Source organism: Ochotona curzoniae, unplaced genomic scaffold, assembly GCF_017591425.1.
Source record: "Ochotona curzoniae isolate NIBS_2020 unplaced genomic scaffold, NIBS_Ocur_1.0 scaffold_3223, whole genome shotgun sequence".
NCBI classification, from domain to species: Eukaryota; Metazoa; Chordata; class Mammalia; order Lagomorpha; family Ochotonidae; genus Ochotona; species Ochotona curzoniae.
This window is the reverse complement of record NW_024467108.1, coordinates 13167603-13191332: the sequence shown is the minus strand read 5'-3', so window position 1 is coordinate 13191332 and position 23730 is coordinate 13167603. Positions and strand designations below refer to the sequence as shown.

Below are 23730 nucleotides of genomic sequence, written 5' to 3'. Positions count from 1 at the left end.
GAGTGGAATCTTCAGTTGCTCTGCTTCTGATCTGGCTTCCTGCTAAAGTGCTTGATAAGACAGCAGAGGATGGCCCAACTACTTTCAACCATGCCACCCATATTGCAAACCAGGATGATTTACTGGCTTCTTTCTACATTCCCCAGATGTGAGTGTCCTGGCTATTTGGGGAGTGAACAGCAGATAGAAGATTCCCTTTTTTTGCCCATTCTTTGTCACTATGATTTTCAAACAAACAAACACTTAAAAAAAGGGTGGCAGCCTATTCTGATTATACATAAACTAGCTCTAGTAGTATACATTGCAAGTCAAAGATGAGCAACTACTTTTTAATCAAAGTGGTTTGGGAAGTACTACTGGACAATCCAAGCCACAGATGAAAAAGGAAGGCCAGAAGAAAGGGTAAGAATGGGATGTGCAGAAAAACAGGAGAAAGAAGATAAGAATTATGAAGCTGGAACTATCAATCTATAGGCTGTCTAGATCCCGTTTGAGTATTTACTAGAAATAAAATATCTAAGTATGTTTGTTTGCAATTGACTGAAAATACGGAGTTAATACCTTACTAGCATCCAATTAAATAAATCATTTTGTAAAATTGCTAACTCATTGTCAAGTCAGTAAAAAACAATCAGCATTATTCACTGCTTTTTATTATATACAGATAGTAGCTATGAATTAAAAGATGAACAAGATGTGGTTTTTGTCTTTAACGTATACGTTGTTTGGAGGAGGTACTGAAATACAGGACATAACTTGTGATCAGTGTGAATGAAGATTTTAAAAGCTGTGGAAACAGAGAGCAACACGGACAGTATCTAGGGTGAAGGGAAGGGATTGTCAGGAAAATGTATAGAGGTAGTCATAAGGGATTCTAGAAGGATGAGAAAGGTTATGTTTGGTAGACATGGGGAGAGGACAGTACAGTCAAAGAACATGACCTGGGGGTTCTGATGAGGCTTAGAGATTAGGAAGCAGTTTGAGATAGCATCTATGCTATAATGTGCTAGGCAGTTACATCAAAAGAAAAAGCTGAATCAGATAATGAACAACCTTGAACATTAGCCAAGAGGCTAGACTTTTCCCTTCAAATCACAGGAAGCCACCAAATGACTTTTTTTAAAAAAGATTTTTCTTATTGATAAGTCAGATTTACATAGAGAAGGAGAGACAGAGAGAAAGATCTTCCATCCATTGGTTCATTCTCCAAGTGCTGCAATGGCCAGAGCTGAGCCGATCCAAATACAGGAGATAGCAGCTTCTTTTGGATCTCCCACGGGTGCAGGGTCCCAAGGCTCTGGGACATCCTCTGCTGCTTTCCCAGGCAACCAGCAGGGATCTGTATGGGAAGTGGAAGAACTGGACACAAACCAGTGCCCAAATGGGATCCTGGTGCATGCAAGGCAAGGACTTTAGCTACTAGGCTACCATGTTGGGCTATACCAAATGACTTTTAATCAAGATTCGGTTTCAGAGAAATTATTCTGGCAACTGTGTAGAGATAGAATGATGTTAGACAATTCAATAAGGACATTTTAGTAGACGCCTAGGGGAGAAACAATGGAGCCAAATTGATGAAATGGAGAAAGAAAGAAAAATGATAGTGTTACAGAGATTATTTTGTAAGGAATTTAAGGTATTTGTAGAGCACACAAATATCTAATAAGTGATATACAAAATATAGATTACTTGATGAAATGTGCCCTACTCTGTGTCAGAATACCTGAGAACTTTTTTCTCCAAATATTGATTTATTTGAAATGCAGAGTTAAAGAAAGACAAGAAGAGGCAGAGAAGAAATCTTCCATCTAGTGGTTCACTCCTAAGTGGCCACAACAGGTAGGGCCAGGTTGAGTTGAAGCTGGCAGCCAAGAACTCCATCCTGGTCTTCCCTGGGGTAGTAGGGGTCCAAGCACTCAGGTCATCTGCTGCTTTCTCGGGTACATTAGCAGGAGCTGGAATAGAGATGCAGCAGAGCAGCCCTGTGACACACTATATTTTTTCATTTTTTAATTAAATTTTTGACAATCTTTACATACTGGGGTGAAAAGGTTTAAGGGCTATGGGAAAGTGGGTAAGACTATTATTTCCATATTGTTTCCTTCATGTATCAGAGGTAAAGGAGGATATTAAGGGAGAAGCCCCACCCAGTTTCCCACCCACCGCAGATTCCGGATGTGGGGCATGCTCTGAGATACTTGCTCAAGTGGTTTTGATAGTTCAGCAGTTATGAATCGCTGCCAATATCGCCACTCCAAGCACAATGAGGTCATTGAAGAATCCACTGATTGACATAGTCCGTCATAGAGTCTCCGTTTGCCCAATATTTCGCTGCCAGCATATAGCTGAGGTGGTTGATTGACTTGTTCTGTCTTTTCTTGGTTAGGTTTCTGAGTCCGGCATTTCGATTGGGGAGATCCCCAAAGGAACTTTGAGGTGTTCCCAGACCAGATTCTTGTATACACTAGCAAGCACAGGGCCCAGCGCAGTCCATTGCCCCAATTAGCTGGTGGTTGCAATTGCTGAGTTGGTTCTGTTTTCATCCCCGACTTCACTGAAACTGATGGGTATTGCAGTGTGACATACTATCTTAAGCCTTTGCCTGCAGTATCAACATTTCAAATGGACACCCAACTCAGCTCCACTTCTGATCCAGCTTCCTGTTAATGTGTCTAAGAAAGTAACCAAAGATGGCCTGAGTCCTTGGGCCCCTGCGCACCTGTAGAAGACTTGGAAGAAGTTCCAGGTCCTAGCAAAAGTGAGGAGCTGGAGTGGAAGGTAGAGTAACTGAGAGTCAAACTGACGGTCATATGAGATACTGTCACCACAGGCAGTCTTAACGTACTACACTGCAGTGCCAGCCTCAGTCTATTGATTTAAGAATGCAAGAAAATGAAAGCAGTGTAGCCTAGGCATAGCCACGATTGCCTTTGTAGGCAGACATATCTGGATTCAAACACTCAGCTCTTTCACTAACTTTGTAACATTTTGTGGGGTACTTATCCTCTCTAATTCTGAATTTTCTCAGAAGCAAAAAGGAGAGAATGATACATACCTCATGGAGGTATTTCGAAGATTAATTCAGAATAGCTTGTTGCTGCAAAGGTGATTAACTGGTAAAAGTCAAGCAAAACATAGTAGTGTTCCTGGAGAAAAGCCAAGCAATTAGTAAGCAGCTGGATTTTTAGAGTCTGAAGAACAAGATGGTTTTTTAAACTTTCTTTCCAGTCAAGCAGACTGAATTGTAGTGAACTGAGTCTCCCTCCCTATCCCGGTTTCTGTTTATCCCAATTATAAGATAACCCAATGAGTACTGAGTTTCTGCTGTGTTGGTGTCTAATTATGTGTTCTGACTTTTTTGTTTTTTCTCCTCTTGCTTTCTGAATAGCTGGAACAGACATGTTGTTCAAAACCTAAGTAATGTTTCCCATCATAGTTAGGCAAACATTGATTTTTCAGTAAAAACCCAGGCTTTTGCCTACTGCCCTGGCACTGGTTCAGCTGGCCTTCATCTAGTCATTCTCCAGTCAGGTAACAGGCACTGTGCGAAGCATTGCAGGAAATATAAAGATGTCCATGATCCTCTTGGAAAATGTCCCAGTTTCCTACATGTACACAGAATGAGGATCTGTAGGAAACTTGAAATAAGTGCCAGAACTGATAGTGACCTCATCTCTACAGCATGATGTGCAGTAGGAGCAGTTGGTGCTGGGGCCCAGAGGCATAGCAGGTGGATTTCCAGGGAGCAAATGGAGAACACAGACAGTCTGCTTATTTTATGGGTTTGATGATTGAAAAGAGAAAAGGAAGATGATAGGAGATGAGTGCCATGCTGTGTGGACCCCAACCACCAGAATTAGATCAAATCTCATGATTATATGACCACCTTACTTAATAAGGGAAATCCTACAAAACACTCCTGAGAAATTGAGCATAACATATTGTAAGGATGCTGTTTTTCCTATCACTCTCTGGTTTCTTAAAATAATACTGATGGGGGCACAGTGCAATAGCCTAGTGGATAAAGTCCTTGCCTTGCCTGTGCCAGGAACCCATATGGGTGCCAGTTCATATCTCAGCTGCTTCAGTGTCATCTTCCACAGCTCCCGTGTGGGTAGCAGGGGCCCAAACAGTTGGGCTATCTTCTACTGCTTTTCTCAGGTGGTTAGGAGAGAACTGGATCAGAAGTGGAATAGCTGGGAATTAAGTTGATGCCCATATGGGATGCTCACATCACAGGCAGTGGCTTTACCTGTTACACCACAAAATCAGCTCTCAGTTTTTATTTTATATACTTCTGTTTTATCTGCTGCCATTTTTCTTTCTAGAAAAAATATCTTTCCAGTGAATTGAAATAATGGCTTCTTCATGAGTTCAGCCTTTGACAGACATTAGGCTGGTAGTTAAGATGCCCATGTCCCATATTGGAGTTACCTGGTCCAGTTTCTAGCTTCCAGCTGATGAAGACCCTGGGCTGCGGCAGGTGATGGCTCAAGCAGTTAGGTCTCTACCACCCACATGCGTGTCCAGGATTGGGTTCCATTCTTGCAGCTGTGCCACAGGTCCAGAACTGACTATCTGGGGAGTAAACCAGCAGATGTGAGCATTTCACTTGCTCTCTCACTCACTCTTTATCCCTCTCAAAGACAGAGTTTTTCCTTTTCCTGGGACTAACTGTACAATATTAGCAATTGAAGCACAGACATATGTAAAAGAAACGTAGCTGCAGGTACATCTAACTAGTGAGTTTAGTGTGGATAATCTCAGGTAGTGTCCCATGGTTTAGGTTAATTGCTTCCCTCCTTAGGCTTTTGGTACTTTGCTGTGTGGTGTTATTAAGGGAACTGGTGGTATTTAACAGGGCACAGTGATTTCAGCCAATTGTGACTTCACTTCTTGGGCCTGAAGCAAGGCCACTAGAGGAGGAAGTCTGAATAGGCTGTGCTTTGAATTCCACAACCAAGGAAGTGGTTGTTCAGGAGGGAATCTGCACTTCATCCAGTCTTGCCGTAGGGTTAACACCACCTATCCCTTAAAAAAAAAAAAAAACCCACCACCTATCCCTACAGTTGTCTTGAGATTCCTTCCTCTTCACTGCTTTGGGTTTTGTCTTTATCCTGTTGTGCCAGATTTTGAGATACCCAGAAAATCATCGAGTCTTAAGTTGGTGCTAATGCGTAAAGGGCACAGTTCATTCAGGTTAATCTAGGTCTGCCAGCCACACCCCCCAACAGCCCAGCAGCAGGAACAACAAGGCAGAAAAAGAGAGTGAGGTTCCACAGCACAGGGTTCTTATACATTTCAGGACATTTCCATATAATTAAACAGTCATGATTGGTCAGTTTATCTGTTAACTTTCAAAAATAGCAAGTTGGCAGGCTTCTATTGGTAGGTTTGAAGCAAGCAACTTTCAAAAGGTACGAACTGATGAGCTATAGGGCAGTGGGTCTTCTCTAACACCAGGGAGCTCCTTCCTGAGGAGTGGTCTGCCTGCGTGACCTGCCAGGTGTCCTGCCGAATGTCATGTAGACTGTCAGGCCTGGAGTTCACACAATCCCCAGCCAAGCAATTAAGGCAGAAATTACAAAAGCAGAAAACATCTAGGTTCTTCAGTCTCTCTGCATTTGAATAACAATGTATCTGTCTAGCTTGGATAGTTTGGTGGAAAGATCTCATAAGTCACCTAAACCCACAGCCTTCCTGGGCAACATCTCTTTGATCTACTGGAGCTTTTTCATTCTTTTTGCTGAGTCATTTTTCTCACTAGGGTTTGCTTTTTTTGGAAAAAAAAAATTATTAGAAAGTAAGTATTATTGAGAGAAGAAGAAAGAAATTTTCCACCTACTGGTTCACTTTTAAAAAATTTATTTTTTCTAAATTTTTTAATACAGTTTCATAAGCTCTGGGACTTCCCCTAACCCTCTCCCTCTGACTGATCTGCCAAAACCAGGGACCTGGTACTGGATCTGGGTCTCCCACTTGGGTAGCATAGGCCCAAGCACTTATGCCATTTCCACTGCTGTTTCAGGCATATTAGTAGAGAGTAGGATTGAAAGTGGAGCTGGCTGGACTCCAACCGGTGCCTCTATAGGATGCTAGCATCTCAGGTGGTAGGTTAACCAGCTGCTCCAAAGTGCCAGCCCCCACACCAAGATTTTCTTTAGTTATTTTTTTTTTTTTTTACCTAAGGTAGGTAAGCACTGTCATTTTGGCTTTGCACAGTGGAATCAAATCCTTAAACTTTCGGTGACTTTATTTCAGCAATGAAATCAATGGCTACCCTTTTAGTCTGCATTTGAACTTAACCTCTTACCTTGAGGCAAGTTCACATCCTTAAATTTGAGCTGTAAACCTCAAGTGTGCCTGGTACCATAAAGACCTCATGGCTTCTGATGGATGACTGTCTCATTTCATATTTGTCTTTCATTTCTCTTCAGCCGTTCCGTTTACTTCATTGCTTAATTCTCTGGGCCCCAATTCTCTCTCCCCTTCTGGTTGCTTGGTTTTACAAATATCCTCTCCTATCCTGACTTAATAGGTTTGACTTCAGAGCATGATTTATGCCTTCTCAAAGGGTGTGGTTTTACTCTAAATTATTATTCCCTTCGCAGCTCCAGTGTGGGAAATCCAGCTTCTGTTATGATTGATGTGTCCCAGGAAAACACAAGGAAATCAGCTGGGTCTCCAGCTAAGGTAATTGAGCCAAGATTTCGAAAGTATCATCTTTGGTGGGAATGACATTTTCAATGATCAAGTATCATGGAAAATATTTTTTGCAGGGTTTTTTCTTGTTTGGTTTTGTTTTGTACTAGAGAGAAATCATTTTCATACTTTAGTGTAAGAAGTTACTCTTATGGTGAAACAATGGATGAATATTATATAGTTATATTGTCGAAGATCAAAATTTTTTACCTTGGAGAGTAAAAAGTCATTTGGTGCTGCTGGTTCTAGGCATAAGAAAAGTAGCTTGTTAGTTCCATATCAGTCCTTATTCTTACTGCTTCCTGAAGCTAAAATCTCCTTTAGAGACATATTTTGGGGAAGAAATTACCAGTTTTTGAAATTGTAGATAGTAAATGGTGATATTCATTCTTACATTAATTTTCAAAATTTCTATTTACTGATACCCTTTTTGTCATCGGAACCATTGGCTTGAAGTGTCTTCTCTATCTCTTAGCTGTGGTTCTTACAGCTGTAAGCCAGCAGCCGAAGCTTGGTGGAAAGAACACCAGTAGGATTCTGACCGGATTGAGATCCAGACTTGCCTTGACTTTGTGGCCTTGATATAACCAGTGCCAGATTTTCTCACCATTAAAACAATACTTTGATTTGAACACTTGTATTTGGTCTAATATTATAAGACCCTGATGTGATATTTTATACTTTTATCTATTTTATTACTTTCGTGGTATTGATGGTAATTCTGGCTAAAGATCCATCAAGACAACCAATTTTCAAACATTGTAGATAACAGCTTACTGGACAAAGTTATCAAATATCAGAAATAATAAGCACTTGTTAAGCAATCTACTTGTTAGTTTGACATTTTAAATAAGTTTAATAAACAACATTTTTCCCCAGGAAAGGAAGAATCCTTTTAACGGCTCTATGTTGCCAGAAGATCACTTATCGCAGCAAATCAAAACTGAACAGTCAAAAAATGGAAGAGCTGGTTTATCTCAAATACCAAAAGAGGGTAAATATTATTTTTATGGACTAGACATTTTTATCTTGGTTACCTGTGGACTATGGGAAATTCTCAGAGTTCCTTTCGCAAAAATATTTTGCAAGAGAAAGTAAAAAGGCCTGAGCCTTTTCTGACTCTGCTGTGCCCACTGATTTCCTCCTTGAGAGAGGAAACAGAAATTTTAGAGATTGGAAGCTTATACATTTGTCTTAGAGTTGTCACATGTTACATGAACTCTATTCTTTGAGTTCCCTAATAGTTAGCTGAGAAATTTTTTAGAAAGTATTCAGTCTTAACAGTGTTTGTCAGATACCGACCATGTGCTAACATGGTTCTCTGTTTAAAATGCAAAGCGGCTAAATCCAGTGGAAATATTTGCTTGCCAATGTGATGCTCCTCTAATCTATAATGACTAGCCCAGGAATATTTGATGAAGTCTGTGACTTAATTAAGTTTTCCTCTTAAAGAATTTTACTCTGCCTTCACATCACTGATAGGAAATATCACTACTAGACAGCAAGTTCTTTAAAATCAATTATAGGATGATTTCACACGCATTAAAGATTGATCAAGGGATAGGAAATTAACATCTGAGCAGTGGGCCAAGAGTTTCTCATGTCTTCCCTAAAGTAAAGCTTTCTCTGCTCTACATCACACACACACACACACACACACACACACACACACACGTGTATTTTCCATTGGGTACACTTTATATATAATATTTTGTAGGGAAAAAGAATCACTGTTACACATTCCCTGTTACCTGTTTAAATTTTTTGATGAATTGGGGATTTTTGTTGTTGTCATATGTGTGTGTGTGTGTGTGTGTGTGTGTGTGTGCATATATATACATAAAACCTGGGGCAAGCATTTGATCTATCCATGACAGTGGTCAAGACCCCTGCATGCCATTTCAGAGTGCATGGGTTTTTGTTCCAACTCTATTCTCAGTTCTGGCTTTCTGCTAATATGCCTCTGAGAGATGTTGATTCAGTAGTGACGTCCTTGCCACCATTTGGGAGATCTTAGATGGATTTACTTGCTGCTGGCTTCATCCTGGCCATGTCTTCTCTCTCCCATTATCCCACTATTCCTCTCTTTCCTTCTACTCCTTCCTCTTTCTCTCCCTCCATCTCTTATTCTCTCCTTTTCCTTTGTCTCCAAATAATTTTTTTAATTGAGTTTCCTTTTCTGATTTCCATACATGAATTTTTAATTAATTATTTTTATTTGAAAGCCAGAGTAGGTGAGGGGAACAAAGAAATCTTACATCAACTGGTTCACGGCCACAACAATCAGAATTGGGCCAAACTGAAGTCAGGTTCCAGGAGATCCTTTTTCATCTCCCATGTACGTGGGTCATCATTAGCTGCTTTCCCAGGCACATTAACAGAGAACTGGATCATAAGTGGAGCAGCTGGAACTCAAACCAGCAATGCAATCAGTGGCTGAATTCATTGCATCACAATGTTATTAGCCCAGCATGCATGAGTTTTTAAAATGACCTTTTAATCCTTCTTTAAAAAAATTTTTTTGCATTGTGCGTAGAAGTCCACAAAGTACATAAAGAACAATATTCTCAAATGTACAATACATATATAGCACAATGAAGTTGACATGTGAGTTTTTAATAGCTTTTATTTTGTAGGGCAATGTTAGGTTCATAGCAAAAAGAGTAAATATTATATGTTCCATGCCTTCAGATGCATTGCCTCCCATATTATCAACATCTTTCATCAGATTGGCACATTTATTATACCTGATGAACTTCATTGAGATACTATTATCACCCAAAGTCCACCTTGGGTTCGCTCTTTCTGTCATATCTGCCGGGTTTGGGCAAATGCGTAATAATAGGCATCCCCCATGTTATATCCATTCAGAATAGTTTCACTTTTTGAAATGAAGACTCATTTATTCATTGTTTATTTGAAGGGCAGAGTTGCAGACATAGATAGGAAGACACAGAGAGAGAGAGAGAGATCAATCTTCCATTCACAGGTTTACTTCTGAAATGCCTACTATGGCCAGAACTGGATCAGGCTAAAGCCAGGAACCAGAACTTCTTTCAGATCTCCCCCATGGGACCAGTTGGGCCATATTCTGTTGGTTTCTCAGACACTTCAGCTGGGACCTAGATCAGAAATGCGTAGCTGGGACTTGAACCAACACCCACAAGGGATGTTGGTATTGTAGACGGTGGCTTTACTCTTCTATGATACAATAATGCCTCCAATTAAACTTATTTAAAGATAGTTTTCATTCTAAAGTTAGTATTTATTTGATACATCACCTAATGTGTTCTGATTTTCAGGTGAATTATCGGAATCACAAGAAAATTTAGCTATCCAAAATAATTCAAGCCAAAATCCAGAGAATTCAGAGCAGACTTTGCCAGAGCCTGCAGATGGCTCCCAAATCAAGACCCCAATTCCAAAAGCCAGGAAAATGATCTACAAATCAAATGATTTAAAGCAAGATGATAATCAGTCTTTCCCCAAACAGAAGACAGATGTCCTGAATCCAAGAGGGGTTCCGAGAGGGATCCTGAAGCGCAACTCCAGTTCTAGTAGCACAGACTCAGAGACCCTTCGTTTGAATCACAGTTCTGAACCCAGGAGCAAGCTTGTGTCACCTGGCCTAACCATCCATGAGAGAATTTCTGAGAAGGAGCATTCTTTAGATGATGATTCTCCCCCCAGTTCAGTGGAGCCACTAAAGCATGTGAGGTTCTCTGCAGTGAAGAACGAACTTCCACAGGGTCCCCAGCTCAGCCATGGCCTGGAAGTGGGGGAATTTAGTGTTTTAGAACCTGACATGTTGAAAAATGAAGAAGATACTACAGGAGATGTAGATGAGTCTCAGAAAGACCTCAAAACTTCCCCACACAGAGATGCGTGGCCTATTCTTCAGTCACCCTCAAGCTCAAGTGCACCAGAAAATGAAACAAAATCACCAGTGACTTCTGGGTTTTTCCCAAATTCTGGGCTCAATTCTGACACAGAAGTTTTAACTACAGGACCACAACTCTCTGAAAATTCACCTACCCTCAATGAACATGAAGCTAAATCATCAGAATTAAGAAAGTTTGATCCAGAATTACCCAGAAACCCTGCTGGTAAGAGTTGTCTCTAACAGACTACAGACTATACACACACACACACACACACACACACACACACACGTCCAGTGTGCTAGGAATGAAGAGTTGTCACTACTAGACTATAAAAACTATTCCCACCATCCCCTGCCACACACACACTAGCCCAGTGTGTTAGGAATGGCCAGACCAATCAGCTTGCCTGGAGAATACCAGTTGTACCTCCTAGGTGTTCTAGCTAGAATTCATACAGATACTGCCAGGGAGTATTTATTTTCTGAAAGGGTTTAGAGGTTTTTTCCAAACGCCGATAATTAAGAAAATGAGGACAGTGGTTTCTAACCAATTATACAGTAACCTGAAAATGTAGCCAAATGAATTATCTTTAGAAAAATGACAGTGTTTTGAATTAAATCAAGGTATACATACAGAAGGAAAGAGTTAAAGAAATGTTCAAACCTTTGTATGCAGTAAATATATAATTACCTATGCAATTGATCAAACTTTGCTATCTCTTGTAATATCAGAAAAATCTTTTTAATGCCTTATTTTTATTGGAAATGCAGAGAAAGAAGGTGAAACAGAGAGATCTTCCATCTGCTGGTTAACTTCCCAGATCTCCAAGAGGGCCAGAGCTTAGCTGTTCCAAAGTTAAGAGTTAGGAGCTTCTCCTGGGTCTTCCATGTGGGTGTAGGGGCCCAAGTACTTTAGCGCTCTGCTGTTTTCCAAGACCATTAGCAGCAAACTGGATCAGAAAATGGAGCAACTGGGGCAAAAATGTATGTCCTTAATGAGATGCTAGTGCTACAGGCAGAGGATTTGCTTACTACACCGTGACATCAGTCTCCATCCACCCCACCCCCACAAAAGTCTTCACTTTCTTAGCAATGAAAGGTGAGAAAATGGACTTTGAGGCTTTACTATGTAAAAGCCCCAGATTGTGACTTCATCAGGACCTCTAGACATTTGTTCTTAAACTTTAAATTTTCTGGAAGAATTTCTTCCTTCTAGCTGTGTGAGTAGAGGGGCAACAAGGACACTACCTCTCTTTGTTAACTAGCCCTGTATTTGTCTTTTTAAAGATTTTACTTTTATTTACTCATTGATTTTTAGATATATTTATTTGAAAGGCATACACAGAAAAAGATCTTCCATCTACTGGTCTTCTCCCAAAATGTTCTCAACAGCTGATTCTGGGGCCTACAACTGCATCCACATCTCCCCCCATGGATGACAGAGTGCAATCTTTGCTGCTTTTCCAGGCACATTGAATTACAAGTGGAACAACCAGAACTTGAACTGGTATCTATGTGGAATGCTGACATCATAGGTAGCAGTGTCACCAGCTGTGTCCTGTGTCACACTGACTCCAATTAGCCTTATCTTGGAGTCTTACCACTCAAGTAATGCCTCAATCCACTTTCACATACCTATCTTCTTACTTCATAATTCTTTTGTTTTTTAAAACATGGAAACAGTGGGGGAAATATTGTTGTAATTTCACCCCAACTTGAATATGTCTGCCCCAATTGCATGATAATTTTTTACAATCAGAAATATTTACAACAGCAGCAATCAGGTTTCTAACTCAACTGTTGTCTGTTTCCACTGTTTATATTAGGTTAACACTGAGTCACTTTTCCTTAGCTCGGCAGTTTCATTGATGTTTGAGGTCAATCCACTTCACACAAAAGGTATTCCCCAACTAGACATTTTAAATCATTTGAACATAATAACATTTTTCTTCAAAAAAAAAAAAAGGTCAAAATGAGCAATAGCTTCTTCAAGAAATAGAAGAGGGCCCAGCGTGGTAAGCCCAGCAGCTAAAGTTGTCGCCTTGCATGCACTAGGATCCCATATGGTCAGCAGTTCTAATCCCGGTGGCCCTGCTTCCCATCCAGCTTCCTGTTTGTGGCCTGGGAAAGCAGTCAAGAACAGCCCAAAGTCTTGGGACCCTGCACCCACATGGGAGACCCAGAAGAAGATCCTGGCTCCTGTTTTCAGATTGTCACGACTCCAACCATTGTGGTCACTTGGGGAGTGAATCAATGGATAAAAGATCTACACACACCCTCCCCCCAAAAAGAAAGAAAGGAATCCATTTTAAAGATAATCACTAGTATTTGACTAGATATCCCCAAATAATTGACTAATGTTTACCTGAATGTTTTTGAAAGCCCAAAAGAAATTCTCTTTGCTAATATTTCCTTTTATCATAATCAATATATAAAAAGATCAGCCCTCCCTGTTTTTGAAATTGCACCTGCTTCCTCATGGGCTGTGGTTTCTATTTAATTATTTATGATTTCTGATCTGTAAATTCTAACTAGCCATTTAATTTTGGAGAAAAATATATTAGGATTGGCTGACAGCCCTTCTGGTCAGAGAATACTTGTACACAAAATTCTCCCACTAATGCCACACTTTGCCCTGTTTTGGAAACCATGAGATTACAAGTAAATATTTGAACATAAAAAGAAAATAGGACTAAATGTAGTTAACTGAGTGTGTGGAAAGCTAAGGTTTTATGGCTCTGAACTTTATGACAATCAGTATCATACTCATTATCACTCTGGGAAAAGAAAAGATTTTTTGAGATTTTATTTTTTATTGGAAAGGCAGATAGACAGAGAAAAGGACATACAAAGATCTTCTGTCCAGTAGTTCACACCCCAAGTGGCCTCAACAGCTAGAGCTAAGCCAATTCAAAGCCAAGAGCCAGGAGCTTCCTCTGGATTCCCCATGAGAGTTCAGGGTCCCAAAGCTTTGGGCCATCCTCTACTGCTTTCCCATGCCACAATCAAGGAGCTAGATGGGAAATGGAGGAGCAGGGATGGGATCCTGGTGAGGATTTAGCCACTAGGCAATCGCTCTGGGCCCAAAAGAGAAGACTTTTTTAGATAAATGAAATATTATGCATTGAATTTTTAAAAAGAAAATTATTATTTCAAAAGTAATAACTCACTGTAAACATTTAAGAAGAAATGCAACAGAATTTCTAAAAATGTCATCTGTGATGTCATCATTTTGCATTAACCATCTTTAACATTTAATTGTAGAAACTTTCAATAATTCATACACATGAATAAAATTTATCAATTTTATCTACATTGCCCAAAGTGCTCTTTTGAGCAACGATTTTACATTTTTTATCATCATTAAATAGTTGACAAACATTAAATTCTGAAATATTACAATTAGTAACATTTCATGATATAATGCATATTTAAAGCAGAAAAACAGTATCTGTTACAACAATAATTGTACAAACCTTTCACATTTAGCTGAGATTGAAAATTAAAGATAGCTTAGGATTTTGTTAACAGATACACCTACTAGTATGTTTGAAATGTGGTGACTTTATAAACATTCAATTCACACAATCTTTAGGAATATTATGTACATATATTGCATACCTTAGCAACTTTAGGAGGAAGACAAATGCTAAAATATCTGAGCCTTAGTTTTAAAGCCTTAACTAAATTCCTAGCAAGCGTCAGTGAAATGCACAAGTTTCTTCCTCCAAATGAATTATGTGCCCCATGACCATGGCTCAGAAAAGACTCTGTTTTCTTGATAGCTTAGAAAGAACTTGAAGATCCTTCAACCTTGTAGCCATTAGTTGCCTAAAATTGCAGAATAGAAAGCAATCACATTATCATCAATCTTTTCATTTAGCTAACAGCAATAATGTCTAACTTACAAACAGAAAGGAAATGGGACAAAATGCAAGAGCCTGGTGAGATCATGGTTCTTAAACTCCAGAGTGCCAAGCAATCACTGGGAATGATGTAACTAATGGCGCCTGGGGTCTCTCTCTAGAGATTCTGGTACAATAAATCAAGGGTAAGAGCCAGGAATGCAAATATCCTCGTGTCTGATTCAAATGTTCTGTACAGAATTTCTTGTTTAATCTTACCCGAATTTGTTTTTCTGACTCCTGAAATCCATTCTTCAAACTTGTATTTAAGCCTTCTCTAGAGTTTAGACACTGTGCCAGGTTTAGATCAACTCATAAAATCAGCTTGGCATATATCCATTTTATGCAAATGCTTGAGAGAATAGGAAAATAATGCCTAAAATGAAATATGAAACAGAATTCAAAATTTACATGAATTTTCAAAATAAATCAGACTTCAAAGAAATTTGCCCATTAAATCTATTTGCTATAACCCTAGGAGTCTGCAGTTGCCTTTCTTTCAGTGTAATGGGGCAACTAGAAATAGAATACCTTAATTAGGGTGACTAACACTATGATACCTGAAGATGCTGATAGAAATAGCTTTTTTTTCTTTTAAAGATGAATGATTGAGTCATCATTTAAGTATTCTTTTTCTTATTTAGAAAAGCATTTCTATATTACAGATGAACTGTCTCAAGGTGTTGAGCCTGAGCCATCTCAGGTGCCAAATTGCAGTTCTAGAGACCATCAGCAAGGTAAGCCCCCTCTTCTTACCACTGTAAATGCTGAAACACCCTCAAATGCTGGTCCATATGCCATTGAGATAAGAACAACAGCTGATGATTCCATATCTAAAGTCCTAGACTGGTTTAACCGAAGTTCTCTTGATGGCAGTAAGTCATCCCTCCCACACTCCCAAGGGAAAGAGCCCAAGCTAAAAACAGACTCAGAATCGCAAGTTGCTGTTTCCTTGATGGCAGATGATACTGGTATAAATGAAAACGACTCTGAGGCCCTGTCATCCACTGAAATTGGCTTGAAACCTATGAAATCAGATTCAGCATTCCAGACAGAGGGAGATACACCACTTTCGGGAAATTGCCATGATATTTATGTAAATATCAAATCCAAATCTATGAATTTCCCTCAACAAGGCACCCCAGAGGAAACCTTGGGGATTTTGCAACCATCTGAAATCTCTGACATCTCAAATCAAGAGTGTAAAAATATGGACTGCAGTCAAAATTCAGGAAGTGTGGAAGATGACAATGGGGCATTTCCCCCAACCTGTAATTCATTCAGTGTTTATAAGGAATCCAGTACAGAAGCCCAAATTCCACCCAACGATAAGAATGTTGGCAGCATGGCAGAACACCCCAAGCATTTTGTTCATGAACAAAATAGACAAAATGAAGAAATGAATTTTGACTCTCCAATAGTCCTCAAAGAGCCAACATTAAAGGATGGCATAAAAGCTGAGAGAGAGAACAAAAAAGAAAGTAGCACTTTGACCCTGAAAACTTCATTAGAGCCAGGAAATACTGAGTTGCTACCTGAGGCTGCTAATGATGAATTATCTTGGAAGAAGCCTGAAGTCCAGCCCCCAAAAGAAGCTGGTGATGGTCCCCAGAACCAGGTGATAAGAGAGAGATATGGAAAAGTAAGTGAAAGAATATCCTTTTGGGAAGGAGAGAAAGCTGCTGCCAAGTTAACTCATAAAGAACCAGCATCCTCATTTATCCAGGAACAACCCTCTACTAAAGCAGCCCAGGCTGTGAAGCCACATGGTGTGTTTATGGACAGTTTACCTATAAGTCAAAGTGAAAATGATAAATTCACTGCCAGAAAAGTGATCTTAGATGAGGATGAAGAATTCAACTTCCCTAGTTTTCATCCCTCAAATAAACCTAAGGATACTAGGTCCCAGCAATTGAACTTGTTCAAAAACCATCCTTCAGTTGAGCACTCAGATAAAATGTCTCTGTTTCAGAATAAGATAAATGAGCCTATACAAGGATTGCCCCTGGAAGAAAGTTTGCACTCTGGAAGATCCATTACTTCAGCACTGCAACATCCCTCAAATGATGGAAATGAAATACATACTTCTTTGGAGAAGGACAGATCTCTAACTGCTGAATCAAATACTAACTTTAAGGTTATATCCCCAAAAGAAAGAACAGATGAATTCAATACAGAACAGGTGTATAATCACTCTCAGTTTGAGAAGTTGAAAAAGTTTTGGGACTCAGGAGCTATTCCAACCAATAAGGAAAATGGTGAGAATAATACAATCACAATAAACCAAAAAATGTATCTGCCTTTTGAGAGCCAGCAACACAAGGAATCCAATGATATTAAGTCATCAGAGGAGAATAAACATGAAGCAGAGGCAATTTTGAGTCCCAAAAACATTACAGCAAGAGAGGAAATGGAGAAAATAAATTTAAAGTACAGACACCAGGTGCTACCAGATGAAACCAAATTTCCACTGGGACAACACAGAGAGCCCACTCTTCAGTTGCCAGAAATTGAATCATCCAAGGAAAATGTGGAAATGAATAGGGAAGGATACGCTACTTCTGTGTTGAAGAAAGAAAAAAATTACCCAGATGAAGAGAGTCACGAATCCACAGTGAAAACAAGTGTTTTCCCGAAAAGGTATGAAGATTCTTGCAATGACACTTTACAAAGGCTGCTTTCTGACGTGTCATCACCAGCCATCCGGCCTCCTGGTGAAGAGGCTTGCAGAAAACAAGTGCCTGAAGCAGGTATTTGTCTGAACAGGACGTGGCCTCAGAAGACAGATTTTGCTGATACTGAGAAAGAAGGCAAAGAACCTAAGGTGACTGATGAACACATAGACAAAACAGTAGCTCCCATGAAGTTCAGGCAGAACACTTTGACTTCCAGACTGGATAAACTTCTTCAGGAAGCAGCGAGAACCACACTTTCTCCCTTGGAAACCAACTTGGAACCAGTTACCACTTGTATAAACTCTGAGCCTGGTGAGGGCAGGTCTGTTGAAAAGAGTATAGAACAGAGTCCCAATGTTTCACCCCATCAGAGAGAAATAAGATCTCCTCTTCCCGAGGAGAATGAAACATCAGAAAACACAGCTTTCATCCTGAAAACTGAAAGTGGTGAGTGCCCACTCAACCAAGAGACCTTGCATCAGACAGCTGCAGAAGTTTCTCACCCATTGAATCAACTTTCTGATCTTCACAGGATGGGTTCTTTTAGGGATGTGGACAACTCTTCCCAAGAAATACCTTCCTCTAGGGTTGCTTATCTTGCTCCACAAAATACAGCACTACCTTGTCAAAGGGAAGTTTCAGAAACTGTAGAGAAAGTCATTCTTCCACCCAAACCTGCACCAAATAATGTGAATGCTCTATTAGAGAGACTACTTAGAGAATCTTGCCTGAGTTATCCAGCTGAAAAGGAAGATGATCCTGGAATAGTGAAAGCAGAATATTTTGCAGGGGTGCAGGCACCAGGTTTACCCCCAAATTCTCAGGAAATAGTCCCATGGTGTGCTACAATGGATACCACAGTTCCTGAGAAAGAGGCTTTTTATTTCTTAACTGAAATTCCTGACAAAACTCAGGGAGTCAGATCTCATTTACCCACTCAAATGCAACTGTTAGAACAGACCCTGAGTTCGTATGGTTCCACTGATACTCACCATACCAAAGAGCTGCCACAGGAAGTGGCAGAAATTGTGAGGGAAACAATTATTCAGCCCAGATCAGAATTCCCAGAATTCAATATTGGCTTGGAAAAACTTCTGCAGGAAACAATTAATAATATCCCTTCAAATTTTCAAAATGATACAGAGACTTTTTTCTCATCAGAATTTACAAATAGTACTGAGGCAACCAAGCCACCTACTCCTGAATTGCATCTGGAGGAAATAAAAGAAACAGTAGAAAAGGATGAGGCTCCCACAGTAGTGGAGAGTGCTTTTGATGCTGGTTTTGAGAAACTTCTTGCAGAAATACCTGAAATCCCTTCTGACCATCTCCAGGTGTCAGGGATGGAGGATGCTCCTAATAAGGAGCTCTCCCAGTCAGAACAGGTCAGGTCTTTGAGGACAGATCCACATTTACATCAAGCAGCAACCGAGGCCTCAGGAATGAAGACTAACAGTGATGATTTGGAATCTCAAGTCAACCAAGGTGGTAAAGAACTGGGAGGAGAGGAAGCTGTGACTGATTTATTGATAGATCTTTGTGACTCTGAAAGTGGGGGTGAGATCCCCAGAATCCCACAGCTTTATTTGGACCATGAAATAGGGACCCTTACACCTATCAAACCCCCAAAAGACAGAGACTGTAAAAGTGAGGTTCCAGGGGCTAGTCAGAAACCTGGCTTTGAGGAAGACCTTGAAACAATTAGGCAACCCGTCCTCCTGACAATGAAAGAGAACCCTACAAAAATGAGTAGAGTTGAGTTGATTCTGGCATCCGCTGATGAGAGACAAGAGGAAGAAAAAGAAGGCTTCTCTGACTCAGATTTCTCAGATGCAAACACTGGTTCTAGTGCTGAAAGCTGTAGAAATACCTCCAGTGAGCCTTGTGATGTTTTTATTCCACAATAAGTATGCTCTATGGAATGCTGATGTAAAGGATACTTTTCTGAATTGGGATCAATCTGATAATCCAAAATGTTGCTAAGCTCTTTTTATCACTTCGGTTCTCCCCCAGCCTTTCTTGACAATAACAAAATTTCATTTGTACTCTCTAGTCAACTAAATTATAGCTTTATTGCAAGGTTGTGTTTCCATGTCTGATGTTATTGTTCATTAATCTGCCTATAGAATGTTTAGATTTCAAAAGTGTTTTAAATAAAATTTTAGATTTGCAAATCACATTTAAAATATTTAAGTCAGTTTCTTAATTCTTATGAGAATACTCATAAGCTTTATAGTAAGATTGATGGCAATAAAAAAAAAATGATATAGATGGGCATCAGGTTCCCATTTAGAAGCAGTGTTTTGCTGCACTTGTGTCTAAATGTGGGATACAGAGTGTAAGTTTAGAACTTTTGCTTCTAAACTTAGAGGTTGTGCAGTTGTTTTCACTGCTTCTCAATCCCCCTTATTTTCAGTTATCTGTAGAACCTTTTCATTCTAGAATATGACTCTAGTCTGGTAACTTCACTTGATTCCATCTAAAGAAATTGCCTGGCCTGCTGTATTTCTTTCTTTTTTTTTTTTTTGCAATGTATTGATTTATATTTGATAGTCAGATTCACAGAGAGAAGAGAGAGAAAGATCCTCCATTTACTGGTTCAGTCTCCAGATGGTCACAATTGCCACAGTTGAGCTGATCTGAAACCAGGAGACAAAAGCCTCCTCTGAGTCCCCTGCTTGGATGCAGGGTTCCAATGACCAGTGCCATCCTCAACTGCTTTCCCAGGCCAGAAGCAGGGAACTGGATCAAAAGTGGAAGAGCCAGAACACAAATCTGTGTGTGTATGGAGTGCCAGTGCTTGAAGATGGAGGATTGGTGTGTAGAGCCACAATGCCAGCCCCATAGCCTCTTACATTTCTTTGGCTTCAGCTTTGCCTAAGTTGATGAAAATCTTCATCAATCACAATGTTTGGATTTTCAGCCCAGTTATAAAACACAGGATCAGTCTCATTTTGTTGGGCATTTTAGCAGAGAAATTCCAGAGCAAATAGGAATGAAATGTTACCTGGTTCAAAGGATGAAAAGATACTCTCCGAGACATCTTAACCGAAGTTGCAAAACAGTGACCAACTTTCTTGCAGTTTTGTTTGTTCAAAAGACAAAGTGACAGCGAGAGGGAGAGAAGAAAAACTTCCCATTTCCTAGTTCACACCCAGATAGCCACAGTGGTTAGGGACGATCCAGGCCAGGGCCAGGAAATCCCTCTGGATCTCACACATGACTGGTGGCAGTCCAAGTACTGAAGTCATCTTCAGCTGCTTTTCCAGGTGCATTAGCAGGGAGCTGAATTGGAAGCAGAGCCACTGAGACTTAAACCAGTGCTCATATGAGATGCCAAAATTGCAGGTTTGCCTTAACTCACTGTACCACAATTCTGGCCTCTTCATTTTAGCTTAGTGTATTACAATCTCCCTGAGAATGTGAGTAGGTAACTGTTGTAGAATGACTGATTTGTGAGGTTTGGGTTCCTATGTAAGTAGCTGATAAAATCTCTTAAAATATGTTTTTTAAAAGTCGTATGTTTAAAGATATATTTATTTTTATTGGAAAACCAGATATACAGAGAGGAGGAGAGACAGAAAGGAATATCTTCCGTCCAATGAGACTCCGCAAGTGGCTGCAATGGCTGGAGCTGAACCAGTCTAAAGCCAGGAGCCTGGAGCTTCTTCTGGGTCTCCCACGCAAGTGCAGGGTCCCAAGGCTTTGGACCATCCTCGACTGCTTTCCCAAGCCACAGTCAGGGAGCTGGAGGGAAGCAGGGCTGCTGAGATTAGAACCGGCGCCCATATGGAATCCTGGCGTCTTCAAGGCGAGAACTGAGAGAGAGAGAGAGAGAGAGAGAGAGAGAGAGAGGAGAAGAAAAAGAAAAACAACCAGATACCTTCTCTAGTTTACTCTCCAAATACTTGCAACAGCAACAGCCAAGACTGAGCTAGACCAAACCCTGGAGTCAAGAACTGACTCTAGGCATTTGGGAGACTGAGTGTGGCCTCTTGCCATATCTCCCCCACACTCTAGATACAGAAGGGAAAGAAAGAGAATGCGGAAATAATGGTCTCACCCACTTTCCTGTAGCCTTTGACCCTTATCACTCTAATCCACACTGTAAAAATTGTCAAATAAAAGTAACTTTTGCAAAAAAAATTTTTATTTTTTTATTTTTTTAAATCTTTTTTTTTAATCTTTTTTTTATTGTTATTAACATTGTATATGTGATACAGTTTTATAGGCACTGGGGATTCCCCCCACCCCTCCCACACCCCTCCACTCCAGGTCTCTTAAATGAGAAGGACATATGCACTTAAGTTATCACTTGCCGTTTTCTAGCATTTACATTAACACAAAGCTGGAATTATGGGCAGAGCCAGGACTTGAATGGAGGCACTTTGGCATGAGATACAGGCATCTCAAATGGCATCTTAACCACTGTGCCAAATGTCCGCCCTGTAGATTCTTAAACACTGACCAAGGATTTAATACTAACTTGTCAATTTAAAGCCCCTTTATCAAATGTACTATAAAAGAAAAGTGAAATATCAGTATGTGAATTTAAATATGTGAGAATAAAGCCAGCATGTTAAACTTGTTAAAGTAAGCTCTGACTGAATTACCCCAGGGGTTAGTAGAATAGTATGAGGACAGCAGTGTGCAAATTTTCACTAGGTTTAGAGATCATCTAGTGTATATACAGCCATGTGTTCAGTAAGCCAGCAGACCTGTTTTAACAGCAAAATGTCCATGTATAAAAGAAATAACATTAAATAATCACCTAGACAGTACTTGGAAAATTTTAAATTATAGGCCAAATAAAAGGTATAAAGTGCTACTGTTATGGTTTTGTATTCTCTGACCTAAAAGTATTTTAAAACAAACTGATGGAGATAAAGTAAGGGTTAGAGAGGAACTCAGCTAAAGAGGTGGTATAGTTTTGGTGAACAATTTAACATATTCGACTTGTGACTAACCTTTTACCCAATGTTTCAACATGTTTTTTTTTGGCAAGTAAAAATTCCATGGTGGGTCCAGCATGATAGCCTAGATGCTAAAGTCCTCACGTTGAATGCACCAGGATCCCATATGGGCACCGTTATCCCAGCAGCCCTGCTTCCCTCCAGCTCCCTGATTGTGGCCTGGGAAAGCAGTCGAGGATGATCCAAAGCCTTGGGACCCTGTACCTGTGAGGGAGAGCCAGAAGAGGCTCTGGACTAATGGCTTTAGATTGGCTCAGCTCTGGCCGTCGCGGCTGCTTGGGGAATGAATCATTGGATGGAAGATCTCCCTCTCTGTCTCTCCTTCTCTCTGTATATCTGGTTTTCCAATAAGTATAAATAAATCCTTTTTAAAAATTCCATGATAAAATATTTTGGAAAAACTGATATGCCTATGCCTATGATTAGTATGCTAAAATCTCTGAGAAAGATTCTAGTAATAAATCTTTTAAATTTGAACAAAGAAAAACCAAAATCTAATTTGTTTTGGAATCCATTTTCTGTAGAATGCATATTAGCATTAGGGAGTACTGGAATGAACTTAAGGAAATTATCTAGGTAAGATGTTCTTAAATTCAAATCCAATTATTGGTTATTTTTATATATTAAATATTTATTATATATTAAATATTTTTGAAGTGTCTATTACCAGTCACTGTTCTAGGCTCTGAGAATCCACTAGCAATAAATGGCATTATACAGGCCAGGTCTTATCCTTGATCATATTTTCACTGTCAAGCTGGAAAGATTAAGAATTGTTTTGAGAATTTCATTGTAAAATTAGATATATTTAATGTAAGGATAGTCTTCTTATAAGATTATGTACCCCTTTTTATTTCTTTGTCTTGGTTCCAAAATGCCTCTATTTTTATAGAATAAAACCATTGTTAGAGGATAGAGGTTCTTTATTTTAAAATGCCTTCATTGAGGTGGGTGTTGGAGTGTAGGAAGTTAATATGCCACTTGGGTTGGCTGCATCTCATTTGGGAGTACCTGGTCCAATTTTCAGCTACTCTGTTTCCCATCCAGCTTCCTGCAAAATGCACTTGTAAGGCAGCAGCTCATGGCTCAAGTTCTTGAGTCTCTGTCCTCTACTTGGGACATCTGAATGTAATGCTTGACTCTTGGCTTTGGCCTGGCCCAGCACTGGGCATTTAGAGAATGAGCCAGTAGATCTAAGGCTTCTCTCTCTCTCAAGTTGACTATTCCATGTTATTTCATTGAAGTGTATTTGACAATCATTCATCTGGAGAGCTCACACATCTGAGCACCCAAATATACAGGAATGTGAAGCTTCTGAATTCTACTTATTCTGTTAATATTCCTAAAATCATTCCATGATTGTTGTCAAAAGCTGGAATGTGAAGCAGCAAGATCTAAAATCTAGCACAGAATAAATCACATACCCCAAAACAAAGATGCAAACAACTAAGAATCATATTTCTATTACTGTGGTAATCTTTTTATGTGCTTTGTGTTTGCAAATATTCCTTCACTAGGTCATTTTTTAAAGGCTTTTATTTTTTAACGCAGAGTTAGAGAGAGGGAGAGACAGACAAACATCTTCCACCACA

General features: G+C 39.7%; 1 protein-coding gene across 1 annotated transcript in view; it reads left to right on the top strand.

Annotated features, from left to right (window-relative positions):
- SYTL2 (synaptotagmin like 2) overlaps positions 1-23730 on the top strand; it is a 171045-nt gene that overhangs the window by 118400 nt on the left and 28915 nt on the right. Inside the window, exons 6-9 of the mRNA XM_040964126.1 lie at positions 6612-6693; positions 7582-7696; positions 10005-10808; positions 15156-19040. Coding sequence (XP_040820060.1) covers positions 6612-6693; positions 7582-7696; positions 10005-10808; positions 15156-19040 — 4886 coding nt within the window. The remainder of the gene's footprint in view (positions 1-6611; positions 6694-7581; positions 7697-10004; positions 10809-15155; positions 19041-23730) is intronic.